The 26,997-nt window shown below is 34.7% G+C and overlaps 1 protein-coding gene across 1 annotated transcript in view; it reads left to right on the top strand.

Moving 5' to 3' along the window:
* LOC148171406 (uncharacterized) overlaps nucleotides 1-26,497 on the top strand; it is a 35,928-nt gene extending 9,431 nt beyond the window's left edge. The window contains exons 2-4 of the mRNA XM_088041657.1: nucleotides 17,458-17,613; nucleotides 25,406-25,624; nucleotides 26,212-26,497. Coding sequence (XP_087897783.1) covers nucleotides 17,522-17,613; nucleotides 25,406-25,624; nucleotides 26,212-26,497 — 597 coding nt within the window. The 5' untranslated portion in view covers nucleotides 17,458-17,521. The remainder of the gene's footprint in view (nucleotides 1-17,457; nucleotides 17,614-25,405; nucleotides 25,625-26,211) is intronic.
* Nucleotides 26,498-26,997: the final 500 nt, after the last annotated feature.

Below are 26,997 nucleotides of genomic sequence, written 5' to 3'. Positions count from 1 at the left end.
AATTTTTCGGCCAAAAAGTTTAATACAACTCTTGTGCGTTAACCATTTTACAGCGCTCAATCATTAAAGCACTCCGGCTACGCCGTCGTGCTTCAAACTGATTTCGCGCTGTAAAATGTAAGTTACCACACGCGACTGTAAATAACTATTATCAACACTTCTGGATTTAATAGAAAAAAATATTCCTTAGCTGTCGACGCTATTTCAGTCATTTCCTCCATTTTATATTAAAACAATTTCGAGATTTATCTACTTTCGACTTAATTCTTATCAGTTGTGCTAAATTCCAAAATGTTAAAACAAAAAACAGACTTTTTAGACATTTTATGTTGGGAACGAATCAAAAATGTTTTGAATTTAAAGTCTGATTTTATTTTTTATTATAATATCTATTTCTTACATACCATTAGATTTTATTTAAAGTGTCTAAATTTTCTCTAAATTTATTAATTCTTTTTATATTCCAGATTTTCTTCTCGAGATTCTTTCAAATATTCTGTATAATCTCTAAATTATTGATAGGTTTTCGGCAGATTATTACCGTTGGATTCTATTTAGATTCTTCTAGGATTTTCTTAAGTTGTCTATAAATCCCCCTCATTTTTATGCAGATTCTTTTCAGACTCGCTTTAAATTTCCCTTATATTTTCCTCCCACTCAAAAACTTTGAGTTTTTAAGTAGTCCAAACCCGATAAAACAAAACTGGAATCGCACGCAGCGAAAGAAGCTTTTCTGCCCACTTTCCTAATGTCATTACTAAAAAAAAACACGTAAAACCATATTTTCCGTAAAACGTGAAATTAAAAAATTAAAAACCATTTACTGCGTCCTCTTTATCAGCTTACACCACCCACAACACACCAAAAGCAGAATATTTCACTCTCATTTCCGCTAACAAGCCTAACCGATTTTTTCCTCCATTTGCATAAGCTCGACCCCGTTGATCTGATTTTCCCCTTTTAAAGCTTTACACAAGCTCATGTGTTTGGTTCGAAAATTGACTTTCCTCGATAAAAAAATACTTACTTTATGTCATTTCTCTCTTATCATTGTTTATCTTTCTACGCGAGTTTTCAACATGGCAGGAAATTAAATTTTACTTATTTACTTGACAAGAGATCAAAAATTCACGGTCTGGGTCAAAGTAAGCCTCATTTCCTTTGTTCCGCGAATTTTGAAAAGCTCTCAGGCGCAAATTTAGCAGCTTTGACTGAACAGCAACATATGATACATCAATATACGCGTTGAAACCTGTTGAGTGTTTGTTTTGGGGATTTGTAATCGCGGGTTTGAAGCGTTTGCCAAACCCGGTTCGATTAAGGTAAGCTCGAAGGACCATATGAATTGAGATTTATTTCAACTATATAGTTTATTACTAACTATTTACACCGTCGACTAAGTACTTAAAACATCTGCCCTTGTTAGATGATTCAGAGGGAAATGAATAACTCTGTTCGGGAAGAACCCAGGTAAACCCTGGTCGGGACCTTTTCCCTTTGTTGGACCTTTACCCGAATTCTCCCGAACAGAGGACAAATCTTCGGAACATGCCGCCCCCTTGAAGTATAACTGATACTTCAACCTTATGGGTTGGCTTACAAGTGTACGATTAATAAAACTACCGACTAAACAAATAGGAGACCATAATTACAAATAATATCCAAGTAAAGATAAAAGATGGAAACTGAACGATAAAATATATACAAGGTATAAACCACTTAGTCTACACTATAAAATCATGATTCAAAAGGCAAAAAAAAATATGAAAAATATGAATCGCAAAGTTTTTTTTATCTCTGCACTAGGGTTCGGTGGGTAAAACGCACACTTTCTTTACGGATCTCTTGACGATCCCACTTGAAGTTTTGACAGACACAACTCGCACAACACTGTCACTTCCTGGGTAAACGTTGGTAATGCGTCCGAGTCTCCATTGAAGTGGCGGTAGGTTCTCTTCGACCAGAACGACCAGCTGCCCGATGGCGACGTTGTTCTGAGTAGTCTGCTGACCCTTGGGACGCTGTTGCAATTGCTGCAGATACTCTCGATGCCATCTGGACCAGAAATGCTGCTGGAGTTGCAGAATTCTCTGCCAGCGAGAGAGTCGATTTATCTTGATTTCCTGAAGGTTTGGTTCGATGGGGTTCATCAAGGCTTCGCCAATTAAAAAGTGGCCAGGCGTCAGAGCTTGCAAGTCATTTGGGTCTTGGGATAAAGGATGGATAGGACGCGAATTCAAACAAGCCTCAATGCGCGTTAAAAGCGTATAAAATTCTTCATACGTTAATGATGCATCGCCTATCACCCTGCGCATGTGCTGCTTTACACTGCGAACTGCACGCTCCCATAACCCGCCAAAATGAGGGGATCGCGCTGGAATAAAGTGACATTTGGTCGCGGTTATTTTACAATGGTTATTTATTTCGTCCTGGAACTGTGCCGACATCAACAATTCGCGCTCGGCTCCGACAAAATTTGTGCCATTATCTGAGTATAGGTCTCGAATATGACCTCTGCGCGAGGAAAATCTTTTCAAAGCTGCTAAAAAACTTTCGGTTGTTAGATCTCCTACTAGCTCGAGATGAACCGCTTTAGTTGAAAAGCAAACAAATAGCGCGATGTAGGCTTTGACCCTTTTTGGCCTTCTGGTTTTACCGTCGCGAATTAAGAACGGTCCGGCGTAATCGACTCCGGATACGTAAAAAGGGCGCAATGGTTGAACCCGATTTTCCGGAAGATTACCCATTTTTTGATTCAGCCGCACCGGGCTCGCTCGTACGCATTTTATGCATTTGTGAATTATGGAGCGTACCGTGTTTCTACCTGAGAGCGGCCAATATTTTTGGCGAACGGCAGCCAAAGTTGCGTCGTTTCCTGCATGTAACTGAGTTTCATGCGTTTCTCGTATTATCGCCTTGGAGATGTGATGATTGGCTGGTAGCAGAATTGGGAATTTCTGATTATACGAAATCGGCGCGTTTTTTAAGCGACCACCCACTCGGAGGAGTCCGCTGTCGTCGAAGAATGGGTCCAGAGCCGCGAATTTTGTCCGTTTGTTATTTTTACCGATAGCCTGAATTTCGTTGCAGAATGCCCGTTGTTGGACATGTTTTATGATCTTTGCCGTTGCAGACTCTAGTTCGTCCACAGTGAGGCTACTTGAATTGGCGCGGATTTTGTTTCGCGTGGCTTGTATAAATCTTAAGCAATATGCAACTACCCTTTGCAATTTGCGAAACGATGAGAATTTAGAGATTACCGGCAGTTCCTCCGGTTGGACCTGTACTACATTTACGACCGAAGTGGCTCTTTGTTCTTGCCAAATATCGTCCCCGACTGAGTTGGATGTTTCAACTAATGTGGGCCATTGATCAGAGGTTTGGTTAAGCCAATGTGGTCCATGCCACCATAGGTCGAGCTGGCGCAATTTTTGCGGCGTGCTACCGCGAGATACAATGTCCGCTGGGTTGTCCGCAGATCTGACATGGCGCCACTCGTTAGATTCACTTTTGTTTTGAATTTGGGCCACCCGATTTGCTATGTATTGTTTTAAGGTTTCTGGTTTACTATTCAGCCATGATAATACGATTGTCGAGTCAGTCCAAAAGTATCGTTTTGATATATGCACGTTTAGAATGCCGATTATTTTAGTGGCGAGTTGGACGGACAGTACCGCCGCGTTTAGTTCTAATCTTGGCAATGTTATCAATTTTATGGGTGCTACCCGTGATTTGGCGCTAAGGAGAGTCACTGAAACGGTTCCATCCTTATGGATGACTCTTAAATAAATAGCCGCACCGTATGCCTTTGACGAGGCATCTGCAAAAGAGTGAAGTTCGATTGCGGTTACTGTTGTTGTTGGTATTACCTTACGCGGTATGCCATAGTCCTTTAAGTGATTTAGAGTATTTACAAATTCAACGTACGCGTTTTGTATCTCGATTGGTACCGGTTCATCCCAGTTTAATTTTAAGTTCCAAAGTCCTTGCAAGAGGTCTTGCTGTATTGTGAGGCCGGTCATTAAGTCGTCATTTAGACTAATCCCATTTGAAGATTTAAATGAGGCGTTAAACACCACCCGAATTTTGGGGCCTTCCGGCGTTTGTTTAAACACCGCGTGGTGTGGCAGGTAAAGGCTGTTGGGAAAAACCAGGTTCCTTTTGGAAATCGACACCATGTGGCCGAGGGTCCGATATTCCTTTATGCATTCTTCGTAAGCGGTTTTACGTTTAGGGTTTTTATTGCAGTTTCCCTTCAAACTAAATGCGCCGCCGTCCCTTTGGTCAGGGGTCCGATATTCCTTTACTTGGAACCGACCGGATGGGGTTCTAAGTGTAATTTTCTCGCAATTTACTGCTTCCTCTGTAAATTCCTTATCGCTGATTGTGACGATTTCTTGGTTTGTGAGTTTAGCGAAGTTATTTTCTATACTGGGTTCTAATGAATTTACATGACAAGATACATGCACATGAAGGTTTGAACGTTGATGATTACTGGAAACCACTTGACCGCCTACGATGTAACCTAACTCTGTATTTTGAAAATGTGGTTGATTTCCGTCTATTTGAATTGGGTTTCCGATTAATAACTGCCAGTACAACTGGGCTCCGATTAACATGTCGACTTCGCGGGAGATGTTGAATTCTGGGTCTGCAAGTGTTATGTTGTGGGGAAAACTAATTTCGCCCTGGTTTATTGTTTTTGACGGCAGGGGAGATGTAATTTTTTCTAATATCAAACAAGAGAGGTTTGCTGCGAAATCGCTTACTCGAGATTTAATTGTGATCAAGGTTTTTCCAAGTGTGGCCTTTCTTGCATCGCTAATCCCATTGATAAACTCCGCGTTCCCTTCTGCTGCGATGCCAAGTCTTTTGCATAGATTTGCAGTTATTAGATTGACTTGTGAACCCATATCTAATAATGCGCGACATTGTTCGATTTTTCCGTTTGAACCGTAAACGAAAATACTAGCTGTAGACAAAAGAATTTGATTTTTTGATTGAACTGTGTTTGCGGAGGGGCCGGCTTCGTCTTGGTGTAATAGTGTGTGATGGCGCTTATTACATATTCTACAGGTTGCGGTGATTCGGCAATCTTTAACGAAGTGATTTGCTCTGAGGCAATTGAGGCAAAGGTTTAAACTGTCGCGTGATGTGTTTAATCTTTCATTTGTCGACATTGCTAAGAACCTTGGGCATTGACTTATGTTGTGCCCCTCTTTACAAATTATGCAAGTGATTTTGGTAACCGCGTTTGCGATTCGACCGAGTTGCTTATTTCCGCGGGACTGCCTATTTGGGGCCGCTGGAACTGGTTTTGGATTGGTTTTGGGCAGATTTTCTTTACCTCGCTGATTAAGTCGTTCTACTTCCTGCAATATTTGATGGCGCTTGACTAAGAAGTTTTTGAATTCTTGGAATGTTGGCGGTTCCTTGCCTAACGCGATCTGCCATTCCCGCCTTGTCGCATAATCTAATTTTTCTATCAAAATGCCAACTAGGAGAGTATCCCAGTGGTCGACGGGTTGTTTTAGCACCTTTAGCGCCGCAAGATTATTGTTTAGGGTATCCATCAAATCCCGGAGTTCTGGTGCCGACGGTTTTAGAATAGCATCGATATTTAAAATGTTAGACACGTGCTCTTGAATTATCAAGCGTTTGTTGTCATACCGGTTTTTTAATAATTCTATTGCGCTTTCGTAATTCGCTGCCGTTACCGTCAAAGATTCTATAGAACGAAGTGCTTCGTCCTTTAAGCAATCCCGTAAATAGTAGAACTTCCTAATATCCGTCATATGAATGTTTTCGTGGACAAGTGCCTTGTAAAGTTCGAAAAACGCCGTCCATTCGCTATGTTTGCCTGAAAATGTTGGAAGTTCTAAAGGTTTTAGCACTGACTCAGGGATTTCTGGCCCACTTTTGGTAATGTTTATTACCGTACCGGTATTTTGATTTAGATTATTGGCTTGACTTACGTTCAAAATGGTTTTAATACCGCTAACTATTTGGTGGAATTTGGTTTCCACCAGTTCGCGCTCCGTGCTATGTTCTTCCTCCAAAGCGGCTTCATCCTCGGCCGTTTGATACTCCGCGATTTCAATTTGAGTTTGTACGGACTTATAGCTTTTGAACAGCTCCGTTACCTCCGTAAGACGCGAATCAAATTCTAAGGGATCATTCCCTTGTTTAAAGTTTTTGACTGCGGTTTGGCACCTTGTGATTTGGCCTTTGATGACTTTGCGTTGTGTTTTCAAGTCGGCTATTTCCGTCATTTCGGAGGTTATTGTTGCGATTTAGGCAATGATGAGCAATTTGCTCAGGGTGATAGTGAATTATTTGACACAACGCTGCTTGTTTGATTTTTGTACATATAAGGGAAAGTAAGGGACTGACCTTAGACCTTCTAGATGTTCGACTGCTAGAACTATGGACTTGGCGACGGACTCTTGGATTTTGGCTTTCGCGACACTTGCGAGGTGATGATCTTCTCGGAGATGCTTCTGTTGATCTCGTGTTTTTTCTCGATTTTTCACTTCACTAATGCACTGAATTGCTGGATCTGGTATCCGGCTCGAAGTTGACCAAAATGTTTTGGGGATTTGTAATCGCGGGTTTGAAGCGTTTGCCAAACCCGGTTCGATTAAGGTAAGCTCGAAGGACCATATGAATTGAGATTTATTTCAACTATATAGTTTATTACTAACTATTTACACCGTCGACTAAGTACTTAAAACATCTGCCCTTGTTAGATGATTCAGAGGGAAATGAATAACTCTGTTCGGGAAGAACCCAGGTAAACCCTGGTCGGGACCTTTTCCCTTTGTTGGACCTTTACCCGAATTCTCCCGAACAGAGGACAAATCTTCGGAACAGTGTTCAAGAGTTTGCATAATTTCACGATGCTGAGAATTCGATGCATTTGTGAGTTTAGGTGGAAACTGACACTTCCAGAGTGCTAAGAGAAATAGATGGTAATTTATTGGTGTGGGAAGTTGTTCCTTTGCTTGTAATTGATACGGATGGTAGAAATTAGCTTGTTGGATGAGAGAAATTACGAGGTGTCTTGAGTTTCCTGCACTGCTTAGACTTGACGTGAAATTTGCTGCTACGAAAATAAGCTTTTGTGGGAAATCTCAACTTGTAAGTGTTTATTTAATCCTTACAAACTTGTGATTGGAGGAGGCAGATGCGATATCGGTTTGTTTTCCGTTTTGATTTTCCATTTAATTCGGATAAAACCGGTTTTAGAGCCCACAAAACTTAACCAACTGTAAAGAACACGTAAAATTCGGGAGCTGTTTAAAGAGGTGGTTTCTTTGTTTTAATACCAACATAATAGCATTGCAGACACTGCGGAACAAAATTTATAATTTTCGATGCGAAATGGTGGATGCGCCGGGAAAATACTCAGAATTGTCTGTAGTTTCATTGATTTTTTGCAACTAATTCTGTTGATTAGGGCTTGTCGCTTAATTAAGTTTTCGCATGCTGTTACCCAGATTAAAACTGAGATTACATAATTGTGAAAATTATAAACTACCGACATGAAACAAAAATTTGTGTTTATCATCACTTCTCGTCGTTGTGGAAATGACAGTCGGATAATTAAATTTCGTATTGATAATTAATTAATAACAATTTCGTTCAAATTAAATTATTTATGATTACATCAATCATTTAAATTTACGATCGTCGTGAGACTGTGTTTATTAGAACGCACTCTCATTGGTTCAAAATTTAATAAAAGTGATCGAATTTGATAATAAAATGGTGATTTAGTGCCCATTATGATAAAGGAAATTAAAAATAAAAATTCCATAAATAGAGATCGTTAATTCAAATAATTTTCGTTAATCTACGAGCACGCAGCTTTTGGATTACAAAATAGAATTAATGGAAAATAAATCCGGCTAATAATTCAATTCAAGGTAATTGTTTTAAACAACATTGTAATTTATTCTAATAACAATAGTCAACAAATTCAACAAAAATTCTTTGAATTCAAAGTTCGATTTACTACATTAGGTCAGAACTCGGAGATATTTGTAAAATAAGAGTTAATTTTTGTTTTTCTTAGTTTTGTTTAATATTATGCAATATTCTAAAATTTTATATAACATCGTTAAAAAGGTAATTAAATAAACTTTCCAACAAACTATAGAAGTCATCGAAAGAGTTGTTTAGTCAAAATATTTGAGAAAAACTGATAAAAATTTCTGACTTTCGTTTTATTGAATTTGTTCTATAAATAAAAACTTCTAAAATTTGAATCTGTTGTGTCAGAATTTTGAAACTTGATACAATTAATAAATGTGTTAAAAGTGCCAATTTCCCCAAATTTCATCGCTGTAGGACTAACCAAAAATACTTGTTTTTTCATAAAATCTTGACACTTTTGGGTGCGTTCTAAAAATAAAAATTTCTAAAATTTGATTATGTTGCTCTAGAATTTTGAAATTTTATACAGTTAATAAATGGGTTAACAGTAGCAACTTCACCAAATTTCATCGCAGTAGCGCTAAGAAAACCAAAAATACAACGTTTTTTTTATAAAATATTAAAACTTTTCGTTCGTTATAAAAATTAAAATTTCTAAAATCTGAGTCTGTTGTTTCATATTTTTGAAACTTGCTACAGTTAATAAATGAGTTAAGAGTAGCAACCTCGCCAAATTTCATCGCTGTAGCACTGCGAAAACCAAAAATACGATTTTTTTATAAAATTTTGAAACTTTAGAGCTCGTCTTAAAAATAAAAATTTCAAAAATCTGATTTTGTGGCTTTAAAATTTTGAAATTTGGTACACCTAATAAATACGTTAAGAGCATCAGCCTCGCCAAATTTCATCGCTGTAGCACTACGAAAACGAAAAATACAATTTTTAAGAATAATAACCTTCTCCATTAATTTATAATACATATTTAAAAAAAAATCTCCCAGCCACAATATTCTCAATTTTATAACTTTACGAGCTTCCTGTTCCTTTTCACAAATACCGGCGTGCAGCTCGTGAACTAATTCGATCAAATAACATGTTATATAAAGTTAATTTTCCGTCTTGATTCTCTGGTGAAAAAGCCGCGGAAAAGCGCGCCGTCATTGTTTGTACTTCGTTGGCATTGTTGCCGTGAACGAGTTCTATCGAAAATTGGAAAAATAAAAAGAACAATAACCAAAGCAATGTTTTATCACTGACAGGAATCCGACATTTCATAGATAGAAAAGTTGTCTGAGACACCATGGTGAATAAGACAAATAATGTTCTAAAATAAGGTCATTTTCTTCCACATTGATTTGTGACGTGTGCATTTGGCTTTGAGCCAAATTCTATTAAAGCCACTGCAGTTGGGACATCTGTTTAAAATTATAGATTCTAACAAACAATACGTTACAGGTTTTAAATGAAAATTGGAAAGTTTGACGCCTTTAAGTGGGAAATGAACTGATTTAAAGTTGACGTTTGCTCGATATTCCTGACATGTACAGTAGAAGTCAATTACTGACTTTAGTCTGATGTCTGTTTCTCCATGGCCATAACACAGATGTGCTTTATCCAAAGCGCGAATTATTAGACAGGAAGGGCGACCCTAAATAAAAGAATAACTTATATGGGACTATATAAAAGTCATTTGGACGATTGTATATGAGACCCGCAGGCCATAATTTCTCTTCTCGCTGTTATTTTATATTTTTTCTGCTTAGCGAAAATCGGTAGACAGTATTTGGCGTGGATTGGAAAACTTCTTATTTATGACTTCTCTCCGCGACACTATTCGCTGAGGTTGACCAGACGCAAATCTATTAATGGCGTGTTCATAATTAAGAAACTTTTACGACGAAAATGCAGAAACAAGAAGAAATACGCGTTCGAAAAACCGAAACAAACTGCTGAAGTTTCGATGGAGTTTTATAAATTATTAGAACTACAGGACTGGAGGGCAACAGAATTTTTTCGAACGATAAGTTTAACACACACTTTAGTATTACAAGGCAAACACTTGTAGCCGGTTTGTTCGAGAAAATTGATTAATATTTGAGAAACTGCAAAATCATTTCTGTGGAAATGTATTTTCCAATGTAAATAATTACTGTTTTCAGTCATAGCAGTTTTAATTGGTGGATAAACAGCTGTGAAATTGTGATATAATTTCATTTACGGTTATCAATTAGAGAAATTTACAGGTGCTTAGCAAACCAATGCGCGCTGATAACTAAACATTGATTGGGAAAATTATTTTTGGTAAACAGACCAAGTACATTATTGCTTTAATTTTCCATTTTTTCTTCTTTCTGTTAGATTTTCTAGGCGCGAAATGTAAAAACTCCTAGAAAATTTTTAAATCATTTAAAATTATAATTTGCAAATTAAAAAGACCTTTAGCTTCTCAGAAAAAACTAAACAACATAAATGTGTTGAGATTTAAAAGATTTGCACTCAAACAAAGTTCAAAAAAAAAATCTAAACAAAACCAATTCCTGTTCGTTTCTTTAGTTACGAGTTGAAAATAATAGAGAGTAATCAATTTCCATTATTCTCATAAATTTATCAGGAAATTTATCCACCGTCACTGACAAAGTAAACCCTCTGGTATTTATCCGTCAATTTTTATTACAATTACCCGCCTGAATTTTTTCATCAATAATAAATAAATTGAATTCTAGTGAACTCGATATTAGGCTGGCAGACTGGCGGTGACACATTTTGAAAGCATTAGATCGGGCAAAAATTAATGTAGCGTTAACAGGATTAAAGTACTTTTATCTGTGACGCAAAAATGCATTTCTACCACCTATAATCCATCAATCCATCACGGTTTATGATCCGTGGGGGAAATGAAATATAGAATTTTTTGCCGTATTTAGTAGTACCTGTTTCAAATGTGCCTAGTCGGAAAAAGGAAACTAGTTATAGCCCATAAAAAATAAATGTTAAATTTGATGACGAACCTCCAGCTAAATAAAGCTGTTTATGAAAGATCGAACTATAAGTTTAACTCTAATATTTTTATCTCGTCCCTTCAGCTAAAACCATTAGGGTCTTTAATCGTCCAAAACTCTCGCTCCTCCCCAATACAAATTTAATAAGGCATTTTCATAATTACCAAACTTTCATCTTAAAAACTTTTCACGTTTTCCCCCAGCCAAAAAATAACATCGCGTCAGGATTTACGATGCGAGGTTTACTTCTATGCGAATATGGTTAGCGTGTAGAGAACGTATGGAAGATTTGTTTACGTCTAAGAAGACAAGGAGGAATTATTACGGAAATCCCTCGAGATCCATTTTCCTCTTACTCGTATAACTTATCCACAGGGCTATCGAACGATGATAGTTTCGTATGCGTTGGGGTGGTTCCCTGAGTATTCCATTAAAGGGTTAGTTGCAATGTGTTCTTGTTTATTTTATAGTTATTATGCTTATTGATTACTTGCGGGGGAGTTTACAGCCGTTATAAAGGAAATCAACTTGTGTTATCCCAACTACGAAAAGCGAGGATCAAATTTCAAGTTGTAAAATCAGAAGGATAATGTTGGTAATAATGATAATAAAGTTAGGGAGTTTGCACTTGTGGTTACTTAGTTAATTAGTCAACAAATCATCTTGAAGGTGAGGTAATAAATCAAAGCGGTTGAGTTGGTTAAGCAAAGGAATAATAGATAAAGTTGGTGATGGATCCATATCGTCAGAAATTTTGGCAAGATCCGTGAAAATGTTAAATTTCAGCGGTCTATATCTTGCTTATTTTTAGAACACACTTGTGTTATTACAGTCCATTTTATGCAGAATTTTACGCAAATTCCAAATCTGGGCTCAAAATCAACGTACGGCAACAAATGTCTGAGTTATGGGCGCTCAAAGTTTCGGAAAATTAATTTTTAGTTTCAAAATTTTTAATGCTTGATATCTTCGAAACTACAACAGATAAAACGAAATGGTTTACGCCATTGTTTTTCTCGCGCTTTTTTCTTTAGAAAATGCTCTCAAATACTCAAAATTTGCCAGTAAATTTTTCGCAAAAAAAAATTCCGACTCAATCAATTTTTTTATTTTTTTTTTGTTTTTTGACCTCGGCCGCCACTTGTAAACTATTTAACCTACCCTTCTGAGATTTTACCAGTTGATGGATTTTGAGCTGCTCTTTCGATTGATGTATAACTCAAAAGTATTATAAGTTGTTTTCGCTTCGAAGAAAAATATTAAAAAGCGGCTGAGTTGGTTAAGAAAAGGAATTATTGATAAAGTTGATGATAGGATCCATATCGTCGGGGATTTTGGCAGTATTCGTGGATAGGTTTTAACTGCTTTTTTATTATTTATACGTTGGAAGCAGCTCATACTTTCATAAATAAAACATCAAAAAAACAGAATCCTTAAACAGTTTTACTACTTTTGACTTGATTATTAACTGTGGTAAATTCCAAAATTATAGAGCTAAAGACAAGATTTTTAGAACATTTTTTCGAAACTTTTCAAAATTTTATAGATATTTCTGTAGTAGAATCATTTAAATTTTAGAATTTTAGAACGGTTCGTTCTTGCGACACTGAACAGAGCGCATTTTCCAATATTTCCAGCAAATTGCCACGACAACCTCCTGCAATTTCTTCTCTCATCTTCAGCAATATGGGATTAATTAAGTTCATAACGTCAGATCCATCTCACTTATCTTAATTAATCTAAAGATCTGACGTGCACATTTTCTGAAAGAATTGCCTTTAATAGCAAGCAGCATTTCCGCCGCCAGGGAACTTTTTACGAATTCTACGACTTCATCGCATATCACCTCAATCGCTTTAATACTAACTTTTGGATGTGAAACGTGTTATTTAACGCACAATCGCCAAAGATTTATACTCTACATTAAAATTCAACTTATCGGTCGGGATAGTCGTTAAGAATTCAAGCAAATTGCTCCGGTCTGCCCCTGAATTCGATATCTCAGGATGTATTTTTAAATCTACGATTTTGCGGCCACTAAGATTCAAAAGGTTACTACAACATGCAGTGTTCTTTTTACTGCCGCGAATAAAAGCTCGATTTTTATCTTCGACTTTATGCCTCTCCTCGATATCTCCTGAAGTCTGAAGGCGCAAAATGACGAATAACAAATCACCAAAGGGTATCTGTACAAATATAAATCTGCTTTTTATTGCACTAAATTCCGGAGATAAGGAAATTGTGTTAGTGCAAGGATTAACTCAAATTAGAGTTTCATTATAATTGGGATTTTGTCGTGGGCATAACGTGATTTATATAACATTCTACTGTAAAAAATATTGAAATAAAATTTGAATAACATCGAGGGTAAATCCTACGCGCTCTGGGTTTGTTTTAATTAATGGCGAACATTTTGCTCTTTCCTCCATCTCCGATATTTTGCTCCGTAAATGATAAATGAACTTGGAAGTAACAATTTCAGGCTTCTTTCTCGGTTTACTGATAACACCTGCATGGCCTATATTGATTCCCCTTCAATGCGAAAATATTGAATAAATGAGGCGTTATCACAACACGTCTCACTTTTGCTGAGCAGAATTGTAAAAGACGTTTGAGACAAACGTGAAGTTTGCCAGGAATAAAATGTCACACATCTCGTCCTCACCTTTTTATTGGCGCAATTAAAACTTTTCTCCGTAAATTAGAATGAGCCCATATTTCATAACTTTGACGCAGAAAAGTTACCAAGAAGTTAATTCCAACTTGTAACAATTAAAAAAACAGTCCGACTCTGCGGTAATTACTTTAATTAAATAAAACACGAAACGATTACATTTTAATTAACTCGGCTTATTACTGAATAAGAAGTTAATTCTTTACCAGAGGAAACGTTGGTCAACAGTCCGCAAAGCAACTTTCTTATATTTAATGCATTTCACTGGCCGTGCTCTCTGGAGCTTCTAAATCTGTTATTGTTTTATTTTTCGAGGTACAACATATTCCGGTGTTCCGACTTTTCATAAAACTTCAAACAGCACAGGAATAAACCGGAAACAATTCCTGTTCCGGGAGAAAGCGGATTAAAGCGAAGGGAGGGCTAAACTGGCGCTTGCACCACTGTAAATACATAAGTACAAACGAGGAACTTTGGACTATGAATAATTGGGAGGAAGATAAATAATTGTTTTCGTTGAGGCAAAAAAGGTTCACCACGAAATTTTTTGGCGGAGCAGCAAATTGTCTCAGAAATTTGTCGTTTACTTAATTATTGTTTTCTTTTCTACAGATTTCAAAGCTAAAAAGTTCTAATTTAGATGGTTTACTTGTGAGAGTTAGTTCACGAAAATTAGCATTTTTAAAAGAAAATATTTACTTTCGGGAGTCGTTTTCTAATCTGCAGTAAAGTTGTAAAAAGTTCTCTCCCCAATTTTCATTCTGAAGACAAACCAAAAATTTATTAAATTCGTTAACTAAGCTAAACGTTAAATTTTTATCCGAAAACTGCGAAATTTTCTGGTTTTACTACTTTCAACTTATTATTAACTGGATTAAATTCCAAAAGTTTAGAATAAAAAACACAATTTTTATAAATTTTTATTGTGAAAAGAACCAAAAATTTACATCACTTTTTATTCTAAATTCCGTAACTTTGACACTTTATATCCTAAAACAGTACAATTTGGAGGTTTGACTATCTTCATCAGTTCATCAACTGTACTAAATTCTAAAATTTTAGATCAAAAAATATAATTTTTAGAACATTGCATTTCAAACGACATAAAACTTATCAACATAATCTACAAATTTCTGTGATTTTTACAATTTTATTCCCAAAACAGTGAAATTTGCAGGTTTTACTATTTTAGACTTTCTTATCAATTGATAAGAAATAAATAAATGCTAAATCTAAAAGTTTTAAAACAAGCAATAAATTTTTTAGACTTTTTAATTTTGACAACGTATCAAAATTTTCCACCACTTTTCTGTTAAATTCTGTAACTTTATCAGTTTTATTTTAACCTAAAGCAATGAAATTTTTAGATACAATTATATTCTACTTATTTATAAATTGTGTTATCACGACCTGCTGTATATCTACGGCCTGTGCAAAATCTCATTTCCCCGTATCAAGAATATTTCCAAGAAAACGCATTTTTTTGCCGAGGAGGGCGCTGCTGCTCGGACGCTTTTGACATTGTTGACAAATTGAATTTTGGGGTTAGTAAGATTTTTGACTTTTGAAAGCTACAAAAAACACAAACGTAGAACAAAGTAACGATCGTAAACAACGCACACATCGAAAACTTGAAAAAGCAACAAACAACGTATAATAATTTGAAAATTCAAACTTAAAATTTGAAATGTCAAAAACAATGTTGGTAATAAACCCAATATGGTAAAATGTTCCCAAAAGTGCCCGAGCAGCGGCGCTTTCCAAAGCATATGCGAAGAAACAGTGGAACTACACGAATGCACAGGTCGTAAATATACAGCAGGTCGTGTGTGTTATATTTCAAAATTTTCGACATTTTATTTTACATTTTACTTTGAAATGAAACAAAACTTTTCAAGATTATCCAAAAATTTCTATCATTTTTACAGTTTTAATCCCAAAAGTGTGAAATTGGCAGGTTTTACTATTTTTAACTTGTTTATTAATTGTGTTAAACACCAAAACTTTAGAACAACCAACAGAATTCTTAGACTTTTTATTTGACAACGTATCAACATTTTTCACCACTTTCTATTAAATTTCGTAACGTAACGTAACGTTGACACTGTGTAGACTAAAAGAGTTTACATTTTAGATATAACTATTTTCTGCCTATTTATAAACTGTGCTAAATACCAAAATTTTCGACAAAAAAACAGATTTTTTTGAACATTTTACATCGAAACGAAACAAAACTTTTCATAATTATCTACGAATTTTTGTAAATTTTTCAATTCTAATCCCAAAACAGTAAAATTTGCAGGTTATGACCTCTTTATAAACTGTGTTAAATTCCAAAGTTTTAGATTAAAAAACGTATTTTTTTACAAATTTTTATTCTGAAGGTGTACCAAAAATATACAATACTTTTTATTAAATTTTTGCAGTTTTATTCAACATTGAAATTTACAGGTTTTACTATTTTTAACTTGATTATTAACCGTGTTAAATTTCCAAAATTTAAAATAAAAATAATTAATTTTAGAAAACAAACCAAAAATTTTCAGCACTTTTTATTAAATTTCGTAAGTATAGCACTTTTTATTGTAAAACACAGATAAAACGATAAACAATAAAATGTAAACTAAATTTAAATTTATCCTTTTAAACTTAAATATCCCAAATAATTAAAAAATATATAAATTATGTAAATATAAAATATCTAAAAAAAATCAAATAAAATCGAAAATAATTTGTAAAGAATAAAGAATCTAAAAAATCTGGCAACGGCGTCAGTCTATTTAAAAAACTGAAGTATAAAATTAAAAATCTAAAATTTGAGTTCCTAAAAATTGGCGTAATGTGATTATAATTGAAAATATCCCGGCGCATCCACCAATTTTTGTATCTTAAATACAAGGTGTTTATAAATATTTCTAGCATCAAGCGTGGTTTTGGAATTCCTGTCGTACACTATTTTGCCGCTTTATGTTCATGGTGAATATAACTATCTTGAAAATTATTCATAATGTTACTTACTGCAATGACGTTTTAGTTACGGTTTTGTGCCCAAGTTTTTGATTTTCAGGTTTTAAACCACAACTCGAACAGTTTATTTCTCAAAACTTACTTTGCTTCATGTTTGAGGTTAACTGCAAATGTCAGTTGACAAATCGAAACCCACATTTGTAATGAGCGGCGCATTTCTTTGACATTTCATAGCCACCCTTGATGCTAAAAACATTTATAAACACGTTGTATCATTTTGTTAAATTTTATTAAATTTTTATTTTAGCTCGGGTAATTTAAGCATACGGCTACACAAAGTTTAAAATTAAAAGAAATTTTGTGTTTAAAATTGACAATTTGCGCTGGAAAATAATCCCACACGAATTTTTTTCCTTCTCCCGTGAGTTGTAATAATACAAATGACGCTATCCAGAATTTTTTTCCAATGGTAAACCCTCCAATCTCCATAACCATAAACACGGCATTTGTTGGAAATTTTCGTCGGAAAGAATTAATTTTCTTTCTCATTCCGAACACCAAATTGCAGATTTCCATAAAATAACAATACAGCAGTAGGCAGAAGCAGCGAAATTCTTTGTAAAATAACGTCTGCCCGACCCTAAACTACAATATTCAATTCGATGTAGCCGACATGGAGTGGCAAGCAATTTGCAATTGTACTTTTATGTTTCGTCCTCTCTTTCAAGCTCCAAGAGCCCGGACACATGCATTGTGCATAAAGTTTCGAACCTGTACAATTTATGGTACCTTCCAGCACTATAAAACCCGAGAACGTTTTAATTTTCTCGCTTTACGCCCGCATAATATTCCTCAAATTTCCATCGTTTTTGCTTTCAGATTGGGCGCACATCCGTCGGAGGAATTAAAAGTTTGGACTAAGCGTGGGTGGAATGCGGATTGCATGTGTTTCCATCGCGCCTCGAAGCTGGTGACCTCTAAGTATGGGCTGGCTTTTAACCCTTGTCCTTCTGCTAGCCCTTATCACACTAATGGGTACGTATTTATATTTTGACGTTTCTGTCGGCTCATTTTTCATCGCTGTTGACACTGATCAAAAGCGCATCCATTAGAGTTCCCACTGTTTGCAGCACTTTACACCTGAATTCACCTACGCCGGTTTTTGTTGTGTTTTAATCTTACAAAGTAACGTGGAGATGTGAAATATCGAAAAATGTCGCCCTCGCTTTAGTAACTCGGGGGCGGCGGTATCTTTTACATTAGCCTGTTATTTCAAATTGTTGCTCGCTTTGAACGTCTTTTTAAATGATGCATGCTCATTTCTTATTTAAGTGACAGATTAATTTCCAAAAGTACACAAACCGGCGAGAAAAAAATCAGAGACAAATCTAATATTCTCGTAGCTACAATTTCATTTTCATAAGGTTTTTTCCCCCACCGATTCGAAAATCTCCTGTTATTGAGTCAAGCTATTCATACAGCGAAAACGTCGAGCTTTAACTGTGATTAATTTACCAAACTCGCAATCTATCAAATTTAATTTTTCTGGATTTTGCCATTGTCTCCGTTCCCTCGTTTCTAAGTGCAACAGCTTGTTGAAAAAGAAAGCTTTTCTTTTTATCACGTTTTAATTTATATTAGACGGGAAAATTGAAACAATAAACAAGTTGACAACGCTGTCACTTTAGCTATTTACAAGCCTTTTTTCATTAAAGTGACTTCGTGAAAGACGAGCACTTGCTTTTTTGTTCATTTCATTAAAACTCTATGAATACATGAATATTAAATTATGAACGAATCATGGCTGCGAGTGAACTATTATGAAGATAAAAGCTGGAAATTAACACATTTAAAAGAGTGCAAAAGTAAGTGGTGCAATTCAACAATAAAATATGGGCTCCACTTTAATGGTAATTAAATTTTAGAGCAAATATTTGAGTTTTATAAAATTTTTATATATATATTAAATTTTTGAATAGGAATTAATGCAGTGCTGAATGCAAATATGCAGCCGGTTTTTCCTATCGCTCCAAATTGTTTTCTATTTTATTTAAAAATTTGTTGATTACGAACTAATGTAGCTACAAAATGTGGAACAAATCGTAAATTTTACAGCAAAAACAGAATTTTTAATTTGTAGTCGAAGCAAAAATTTGTACCTACCACTTCTTATTAAATTCCGTAAATTTAACAGTTTTAATCTCAAAACTCTGAACTTTGGAGGTTTTACTTATGGCTTGTTTATCAACTGAATTAAATTCCAAAATTTTAAAGCCAAGATACCTATTTTTTTCGGATTTTTATTTTGAAGACGCACCAAAAATTCCGAACAAATTGCCAATTTTTATTCTAAACAATAAAACTTTCGACATTGATTGTAAAAAATTCCAAAATTATAAAGCAAAAAACAAAATTTTTAGAACATTTCGGTCAAAAAGGTACCAAAACTTTTCAAAATGTTCTACAAATTTATGTATTTTGATAGTTTTAATCCTACAGCAATGAAATTTGCAGGTTTTACTATTTTAAACATGATTATCGATATTCCAATTCCAATATTTTAGACCAAGAAACAGAATTTTTAGATATTTTTACTTTGAGAATGAATCAAAATTTTTTACCACTTTCTATTAAATTAATAAATTAAAAACTCGGCACTTTTTATTCTAAAACCGTGAAATTTTTAGATATGACATATTTTTTACAAATTTTTGATTTTGAAGACGAACCAAAAAACGCCACTTTCAATTAAATTCCGTAATTTTGGCAGTTTAATTCCTAAAATAGTAAAATTTCAAGGTTTAACTATTTTTGAAACATTTATCAACTGTACTAAGTTCCAAAATTTGGGAGCAAGAAACAGAATTTTTGGATTTTTTTTTACAATTACATTTTAAATACTTCAATTCTCAGGTTATTCAAACAAGCTAACTAATCTAATATTTGAGTTTTTTTAGGCTTATAATTTCTCTAAACTTAAAAACACATCAATAACTTAAAGTGCAAAATTCGGGTGTTTGGCTTCCAATCTTACTATAGTCAGAATTTTGTAACTTTGGTTTAACTCCGCCTACCTTTTGGGCCAATTAAATTTTAGCTGGAAGTCGACGAAACTTTCACGATTAATTGAATTCTGGCAAAACCGCAAATCTTCTTGACATGTGTTGACACTTGAGCCGTCAAATTTTTGATTATGTTGAGTAAAGGAGGCTAGCCATTTCTTGATTCGACAAATTCAAATCGTCATTTGTTCATGTGGGCGGAGTTAAACCAAAGTTATAAAATTCCGACTACAGTTTTACAATTTATAATTATTTTTTTTCGCCTAGCAGCCCTTTTTAAGTTTAACTTTTTAACTTTTTAAGTTTAACAAAATCTGTTACTGCAGTTGCGCTTTTGTATTTATTTACATTATTTTACATATCATTTCGTCCCATCTTCACGACGAGTTTTCTGCTCCCTTTGACCGCTAAGAAACTAAAAAAAGCCGAGGAATACTAAATTGAAAATATTCGATTTCTTTAAAAGGTTTTCGAGATCAACCGACATCAAACTATTTTTTGACATTTTCTGAAACTTCAGATTGTTTATTCCAATATTCAGATTTACGTAAATTAGTTATTTCGGTCCAATTTCCGCTCGATTTATTTATTCATACATATTTATTATTATTGAACAGTGCAAATAATTGTACAGTAGCAGATTTCGATTATCTAATTTCGCCTCTGTTTAAGTTGTGTAAATACAACTGATTTTCTCACAATTTGGTGTCTTAAATTCTTCCACCTTGAACTTGTGTTGAATCCTTAATAAAGATCTAACTTAACAAGGACCCGCGCTCTTCAAATAGAACGAAAAGAGGTCCTTGTAGGTAGACGAGTCTACGTGAATTTTACATCATCGCTTTTTCTGCGGTTCTTGTGTAATAAGCAAGAAAACAAAAGTAGACACGATGGAATTCATATTCTGAAGGCATTTTTTACAAAATCGCACAAAAAACGCGCAACAAACACAAGTATATGAATTTTTTAAAACAAATCGTTTGTTAGAATTGGAATTACACACGCAAAATAAAACTCCAGCTATCTGCAGCCCGCGTTCAATTACGTTTTTGTATCGTTTTATACCCTCTAAAACAATACGTTTTGAGTTCCTGTGTTTGACCTTTCGATTCGTTTCAATATTTAAGAGCCACGTTTTTGAAACTGTCTTTTATTGTGATTCTTATAGCGTTCGCTGCCAATAAATAATACGGTTAAATTCATTGTAATACTTTTTTCCCGTTAAGTGAGTTTTTTTGCTCCGCACTGGCGCACTTTTAATTTTACAACTTGGCTGTCGTCCAGAGTCGAAGTAGCCAACAATGTTACAGCGTGATAATAAAAATACAGCAAAAATAGAGATACCAATCGTGCATTACTCCGAAATTTCACTCAGCGAACCCGTGAAATATTCACATTTACACTCATGAATATGCCAGGATGTTGGCATTTTACACTCGTGAATATTCCATTCGCCGCCGAAACACATTGATTCATTCTGCAAGTTTTTTGCAAACCGCAGGAAATTATGGTCATTTTTGATGTGTTTTGAGCAATAGGACTGCCGTTCCGTAATGTCAAAATTTTTTTAATTCGTTGTAAAATAAAAACGGTAATTATTAATCATCGTCGAAATGGTGGATGCGCCGGGTTTTTTTTACGATATAGTAAATCAGATTTAAACAAACCTTAAAAATAGTAGGTAATTCCTCCAAATTTCATTTTTGAATTCCTAAAATTAATAAAAATACCGAATTTCATAGAAAAAATTGCTAAAATTTGTTTGTGGTTCTAAAATTTTAAAACTTGGCAGAGTTAAAAAGCTTATCAAAAGTAGAAATTCCTTTAAATTTTATTTTGATATTCAAATTACTAGTTTTTGATTGTATGTTAACTCTGCTAAATTGCAAAATTGTAGATAGAAAGATACAAATTTTAGAAATATTTATTTAGAAGGCAAAACCGAAAAATAAGGAATCCTTCCCAAAAATTCATAATTTTGGCAAATTTAAGTGCCATAACTATGAAATTTCAGGAAATTTAAATTTTAAATTTAAAAAATCATTTTACCCACAAACGAATGCTTTCCTACCCATAAACAAAAAATCCTGTAAAAAATCCAGACGTGATAAAATTATGCTCAATGGATTTTTGTGATCACAGTGGACCCCAGAAAATTATAATTTTATCTCGGAATATAAAAAAAAATTAATTTGTAAACTAGTGTTATTTGTGGTGGTGTAGTGTAGAAAAACTTTTTCCCGACGACCACTATAAAATATGCCACATTTCATACAGTTTTCTCGTAGTGAAAATTTAAAATTGCAAACCATTTCAGCGCGAAGACGAACGAAGCGTATACCCGTGTGCAATGAAAAATTTGAGATCTCTGATTGGCCAACAACTGTGTGTTTTTATATTGCACACAAGTTGACACTTGAATGACATTTTTAAGTTTAACTTGACCAGAGATAACTTTTGCACCATTGTAAGCAAGTGGAAGAGCGTAAACCATTAAAATGTAGAACATGAAACAATCAGATTAGCAACAATTAGCATTTTATTTTTTTCTCACTGACTAACATCTTCATTCCTCACTCAGCTCTCTGAAACAAATTAGAATTTAAAAATCGATCAAATGTTACACAAACAAACTTACTAACAATCACACCATCAGTCTGTTTTGCAACCGCGAAATAATCTTCAAAAGATTTTTCCAATGGCTGGTTTCTTCCTAAATTAGCCGGGCTTGGGACCGGCAACAGCGTCCTTAGTGGTACTTAATGTACCCCAGGGGGCTTGTTTTATGACATTTACTGTGGTAAAGTACTAAAGTAACTAGTCTTAGGTTTAGTGAACAAAAAGAAAATTAACAAGTTTTATAAATCAGGCCCCAGGACGCTGCAGACGGAGTTAAAAAGTATAAGTGTTAAAAAATAGAAAAATCGTTGTGCTTACCTGGATATAATTTTCTTTTACATACCATTTTGTTTTCAAGAAATGAAAACGACAGTTACTTATACGAGTCGCTTAAATGCAAAATCCGACATCTGCATTCAACGCTAATTTTCAGAGCAACAGAAAACGCTGATGATGCAGATGTGAGGTCTTACATTTAGGCGACTGATAATCTCTTACTAGCATGTTAACACACAATAACACAATAGCACTAATACTACTACTGCGTAAGAAAACGGGTACACTAACACTCCGCGAAAATCCGGAAACGCAGCATCCCAACACCAAAAAGAAGAAAATCCTACCTTGTGAGATCCAACGTCGCCTTCGTCTTCGTACACGGATCTACTGCAATAGAAATTTTTTATTAGAAAATTGTACCACATTTTGAAAAAGACTGTTAACTTACCCTTTAATCCTGATCCCGAAGCTGTATCGGCAAGCTCCTACCACTGCATCCCCCTCTAGGAACCGGGAACCAGGAACAACTCACTCACTTTGTTTCAGAAACGATTACATTTTTATTTTCAAGACACTAAATTATCTCGCGCACTAAAAATCACTTCGGCAATGGGATGCGAGGTCCATCGTGGTTTAAAGTAGTTAGGTCGAAACAAATTGTACTGAAGTTTATTGCGGACACTTTTTGAATGTTGCTAACTTCAGACCTTTCGTGACAGTTGTAAGATTGGCAACGCTGCGAGCTGTCAACATAACCTACAAATTACATTTCCAGATTACATTTGTGTTTGTTAATTGCTAGGATGTCTGATATAGTAACGTTTAAAGGCAGGTGGCAGAAACGAAAATTTGCGGAAAGAGAAGATAAAACTTTGAGTGCTGCAGTTCAAAAACTCTGTTAGCGACAAAATCCGACACAATCCGAGCCTGGGGATCGTAATTGACTAACATTGGCCAACTTGGTTCTGAACCGGAAAGTGGACCGATCCCATAATTCTAAGACCAACCTTCAAATTTTGTTCATCATTTTGTTGTCAATAGTAGATTCTAGATAAACATTTGTAGAAACCAAAAAAGTTTAAATGTATCTAACTTCCTTTAAAATCCGATTATTACTACGCATAAACACTCTGTATATTAAACTGCTTTTGTTAGCGCTAACGAACCGAAAAAATGGACAATCAAATGCACCTAACGTTTCTCTGAATTGAAAACTTTTTAAAAACGTCTATGTATAAATGAATATAGGCTAGTTCTTTACCTTAGAAGATATTTTCTCACAGCAACACTGTTTAGCACAAATCTCCGAAACGACAGTCTTTATCAAAAGTCGAAACACAACTGATTTCAATAAAGAGATTAATATGTAACTCCCTAATTGCTTAAAACTACCTTTTTCTGGAGCAAACAAAAAATATCAGCCAAGGCTACTTTGCGCTGTTTTTTGCGTTCGCTACAAACGCTCGAAGTAGCAGTGGCGTATCATTCTTAAATAATGGAAAAGCTATTGAAGTATTGTTTCGCGAATAATAATAATAAAAAAGTTAATTTGGTACTTAATGGATACTTAATGTGTATAAGGTATTTAAATGCATATATCCTCATAAAATTTGAATTTTGAATTTGGGAACCCTTATGCAAATTTATAAAAGAGATAAAAATGAAATTTATCCAATGTGTACAGCCAGTTCTTTGTTACGTAGGGGGCTATGCACACTAAAATTAAAATTGTTCAACAATAATAAAAAATTCTAAAAAAAAACATAGAAAATTGAAATTTTTTAGTTCATCTTAAAAGAAAAAAATTCTAAAAAATGTGTTTATGATTCTAAAATTTTGAAACTTGACAGTGTCAATAAGCATATTAAAGGTAATAATTTCTCTAAATTTCATTTTTATATTCGTAACATTAACGAAAATACAAAATATGAGCTAGAATATATAGGAAATTTTAAGTTATACTAAAAATAAAAATTTATAAAAAAATTGTTTCTATATCTAAAATTTTGAAAATTGGTAGTTAATAAGCGTGTCAACGGGCTTAATGTCTCCAAATTTCATTTTTGAATTCCTTAAATTGTCAAAAATACGGAATTTAATATAAAAAATTGTGTTTTTTTTTGTTTGTTATAAAATAGAAAAATCTAAAAAAAAATTCTGGTTTTCAATCTTTGCAACTTAGGAGAGTTAATAAGCATATTAAAGGTAGTAATTCTTCCAAGTTTATTTTAATATTTATAAAATTAACAAAAATACGAAATTTGAGCTAAAATATAGGAAATTTGTTGTTCATTCTAAAATTAAAAATTTCTAAAAAAATTGTTTCTAGTTCTAAAACTTTGAAACTTGACAGAGTTAATAAGCGTATTAAAAGTAGTTATTTCTCTAAATTTCATTTTTATATTCATAACATTAACGAATATACGAGAGCTCTATTATAAAAAATTTTTAGTTCATTCTAAAAACAAAAATCCAGTTCTAAAATTTTGAAAATTGGGGTTAATAAGCGTGTCAACGGTCTTAATGCTTCCAAATTTCATTATTCAATTCCTCAAATTAGCAAAAATACGGAATTTAATATAAAAAATTAAAATTTTTTTGTTCATCCTAAAACTAAAAAATTGTAAAAAAAACTGTTTCTAGTTCTAAAATTTTGAAATTTGGCAAAATTAATAAACGCGTCAAGTGTAATAATGTCTCCAAATTTCATTTTTGAATTCCTAAAATTGGCAAATACATAATGAATTTATGTAAAAAAATGGAAATTAAGAAATCAAGCTCATCTTAAAATTAAAAATTTCAAAAAAAACTGCTCCTGTGTTCCAACTAACCACGATATTATCGACATAATTTTTATGTGTTTTCAGCAACCGGACTGCCATCCCCGCAAGGGAGTGCCCACGTGCAACCCCAAGCAGGCTCCCAAAGCACTCCCAGTCCGGGAATGGTGTTCCCAGGAGGAGGGGGCGGCGTGGGGGGCATCCGAAGAACACTATCAGGGTGGCGGGAGTGGAGACGTGCAGATCCAACTCTTATCAACAGTCTCTGGAGGAGCAGGATGGGCAACGGGATCAGGAAACAACTAGGTGGGTTGATTGATCGGATTTTTCGACTGCTAATGACGCATTCAAAGAGTAAATTCTAAAGCATCGCCGCAAATTTATGATATCATTAGGGACCATTTTCCACATAAATTCCTCAAGATGTCTTTGTATTCGTTACGCTTTGTGTAATCAAATGATTGTAAAAACATCTCCATTGTGGCGACCCCATTAGTTGGAGCTTTTCCATTTCTTCAGTTTCTCTTTTATAAATAACTGAGACTGTGTTTTGGCGCGCTTATTTTTATTATTTAGTAAGTCCCACCAGGAAAGTCGCGTCTTTTGAATCGATTCGAATCCATGGGAAAATTACGTTAATTCGAGAGGTTTTCAATTTAATTCGGCTCAAAGCACGGCATTAATGCAATTTAGGCGAATTTTCCTTCAATAAAAACAGCCCAAAGCAACAAAATTGGCTCTCGTTTTAATTTAAATAAAATATTCTGCTCTTACAAGAAAAACTTCGCAGTTGGAAGTGCATACATCCGTCTCGAAGTTTCCTTGTTCTTATTATTAGCTACAGTTTCCCGCGGATTTATCATCCAAAGTTGTAATTTATCGCTTCCTCGCAGGCAACGCGGAAGTCTACATAATGCTGGCCCTGTTAATCGGTCTAGTGACAGTGGTGATCGGCTGCTGGTTGTCGGACAACTGCTGGTCCCCCGACCCAGAAGGCCACGTCGTGACCGTGGCCTGACCAACACCGAAGCCTCCCCTGAGTCCAGACATCCCCATCAGCATAGTCAGCGTGTCATCGTCGACGACTTCCAGACCCTCGAGTCCCGAAAGCGATTGGCCTCTGGTCGAGCCATCCGATGGAGATTCGATCAATCTCTGACACCACATTCTTTGCGATAAAAAGGAAAACGACAGAAGTGAAGTATACAAAATGGAAAACGGTTTCGTGTGCCAAATCGCCGAGGACGAGAATGCTTTGACGCACAATAATTGGGTAATGGTGATGAGCTGAAAGAACTAGACGTGACGAGCACGTGGTGGAGGATCGCATACTTTGATACTCCCATCTGCTGGAGGGTGTTTTATGTAAAATTATCTATTCCTATGTCAATTTGTCAATTAGGGGTCCCAAGTCTAGTGATGTTCTTCTAAATCTTTCACCCCGTGTTAAGTAAAAAGGTGCCTTTTAGACTTAGGCCTGTTTCTTTTAATACTGAGACCTTTACGATTATTCTACAACTCTGAGGCCAAGGGTCAGAAAACGAATAATTTTACATAAAACACACCACGCTGTCAAAATTATATAACGAAGATAATAACACAATTGTACTGGTTTTTGTCCACACTTATTTATTTATTTAAACTGAGAAACTTCAATTAAATGGATGCGTTCCCTCAAC

This window comes from Gnatocerus cornutus, chromosome 7, assembly GCF_029298725.1.
Source record: "Gnatocerus cornutus isolate USDA-ARS CGAHR chromosome 7, icGnaCorn1.1, whole genome shotgun sequence".
In the NCBI taxonomy this organism is placed as follows: Eukaryota; Metazoa; Arthropoda; class Insecta; order Coleoptera; family Tenebrionidae; genus Gnatocerus; species Gnatocerus cornutus.
Note: the sequence above shows the minus strand (reverse complement) of the source record. Positions and strands in the feature narration are given on the sequence as shown.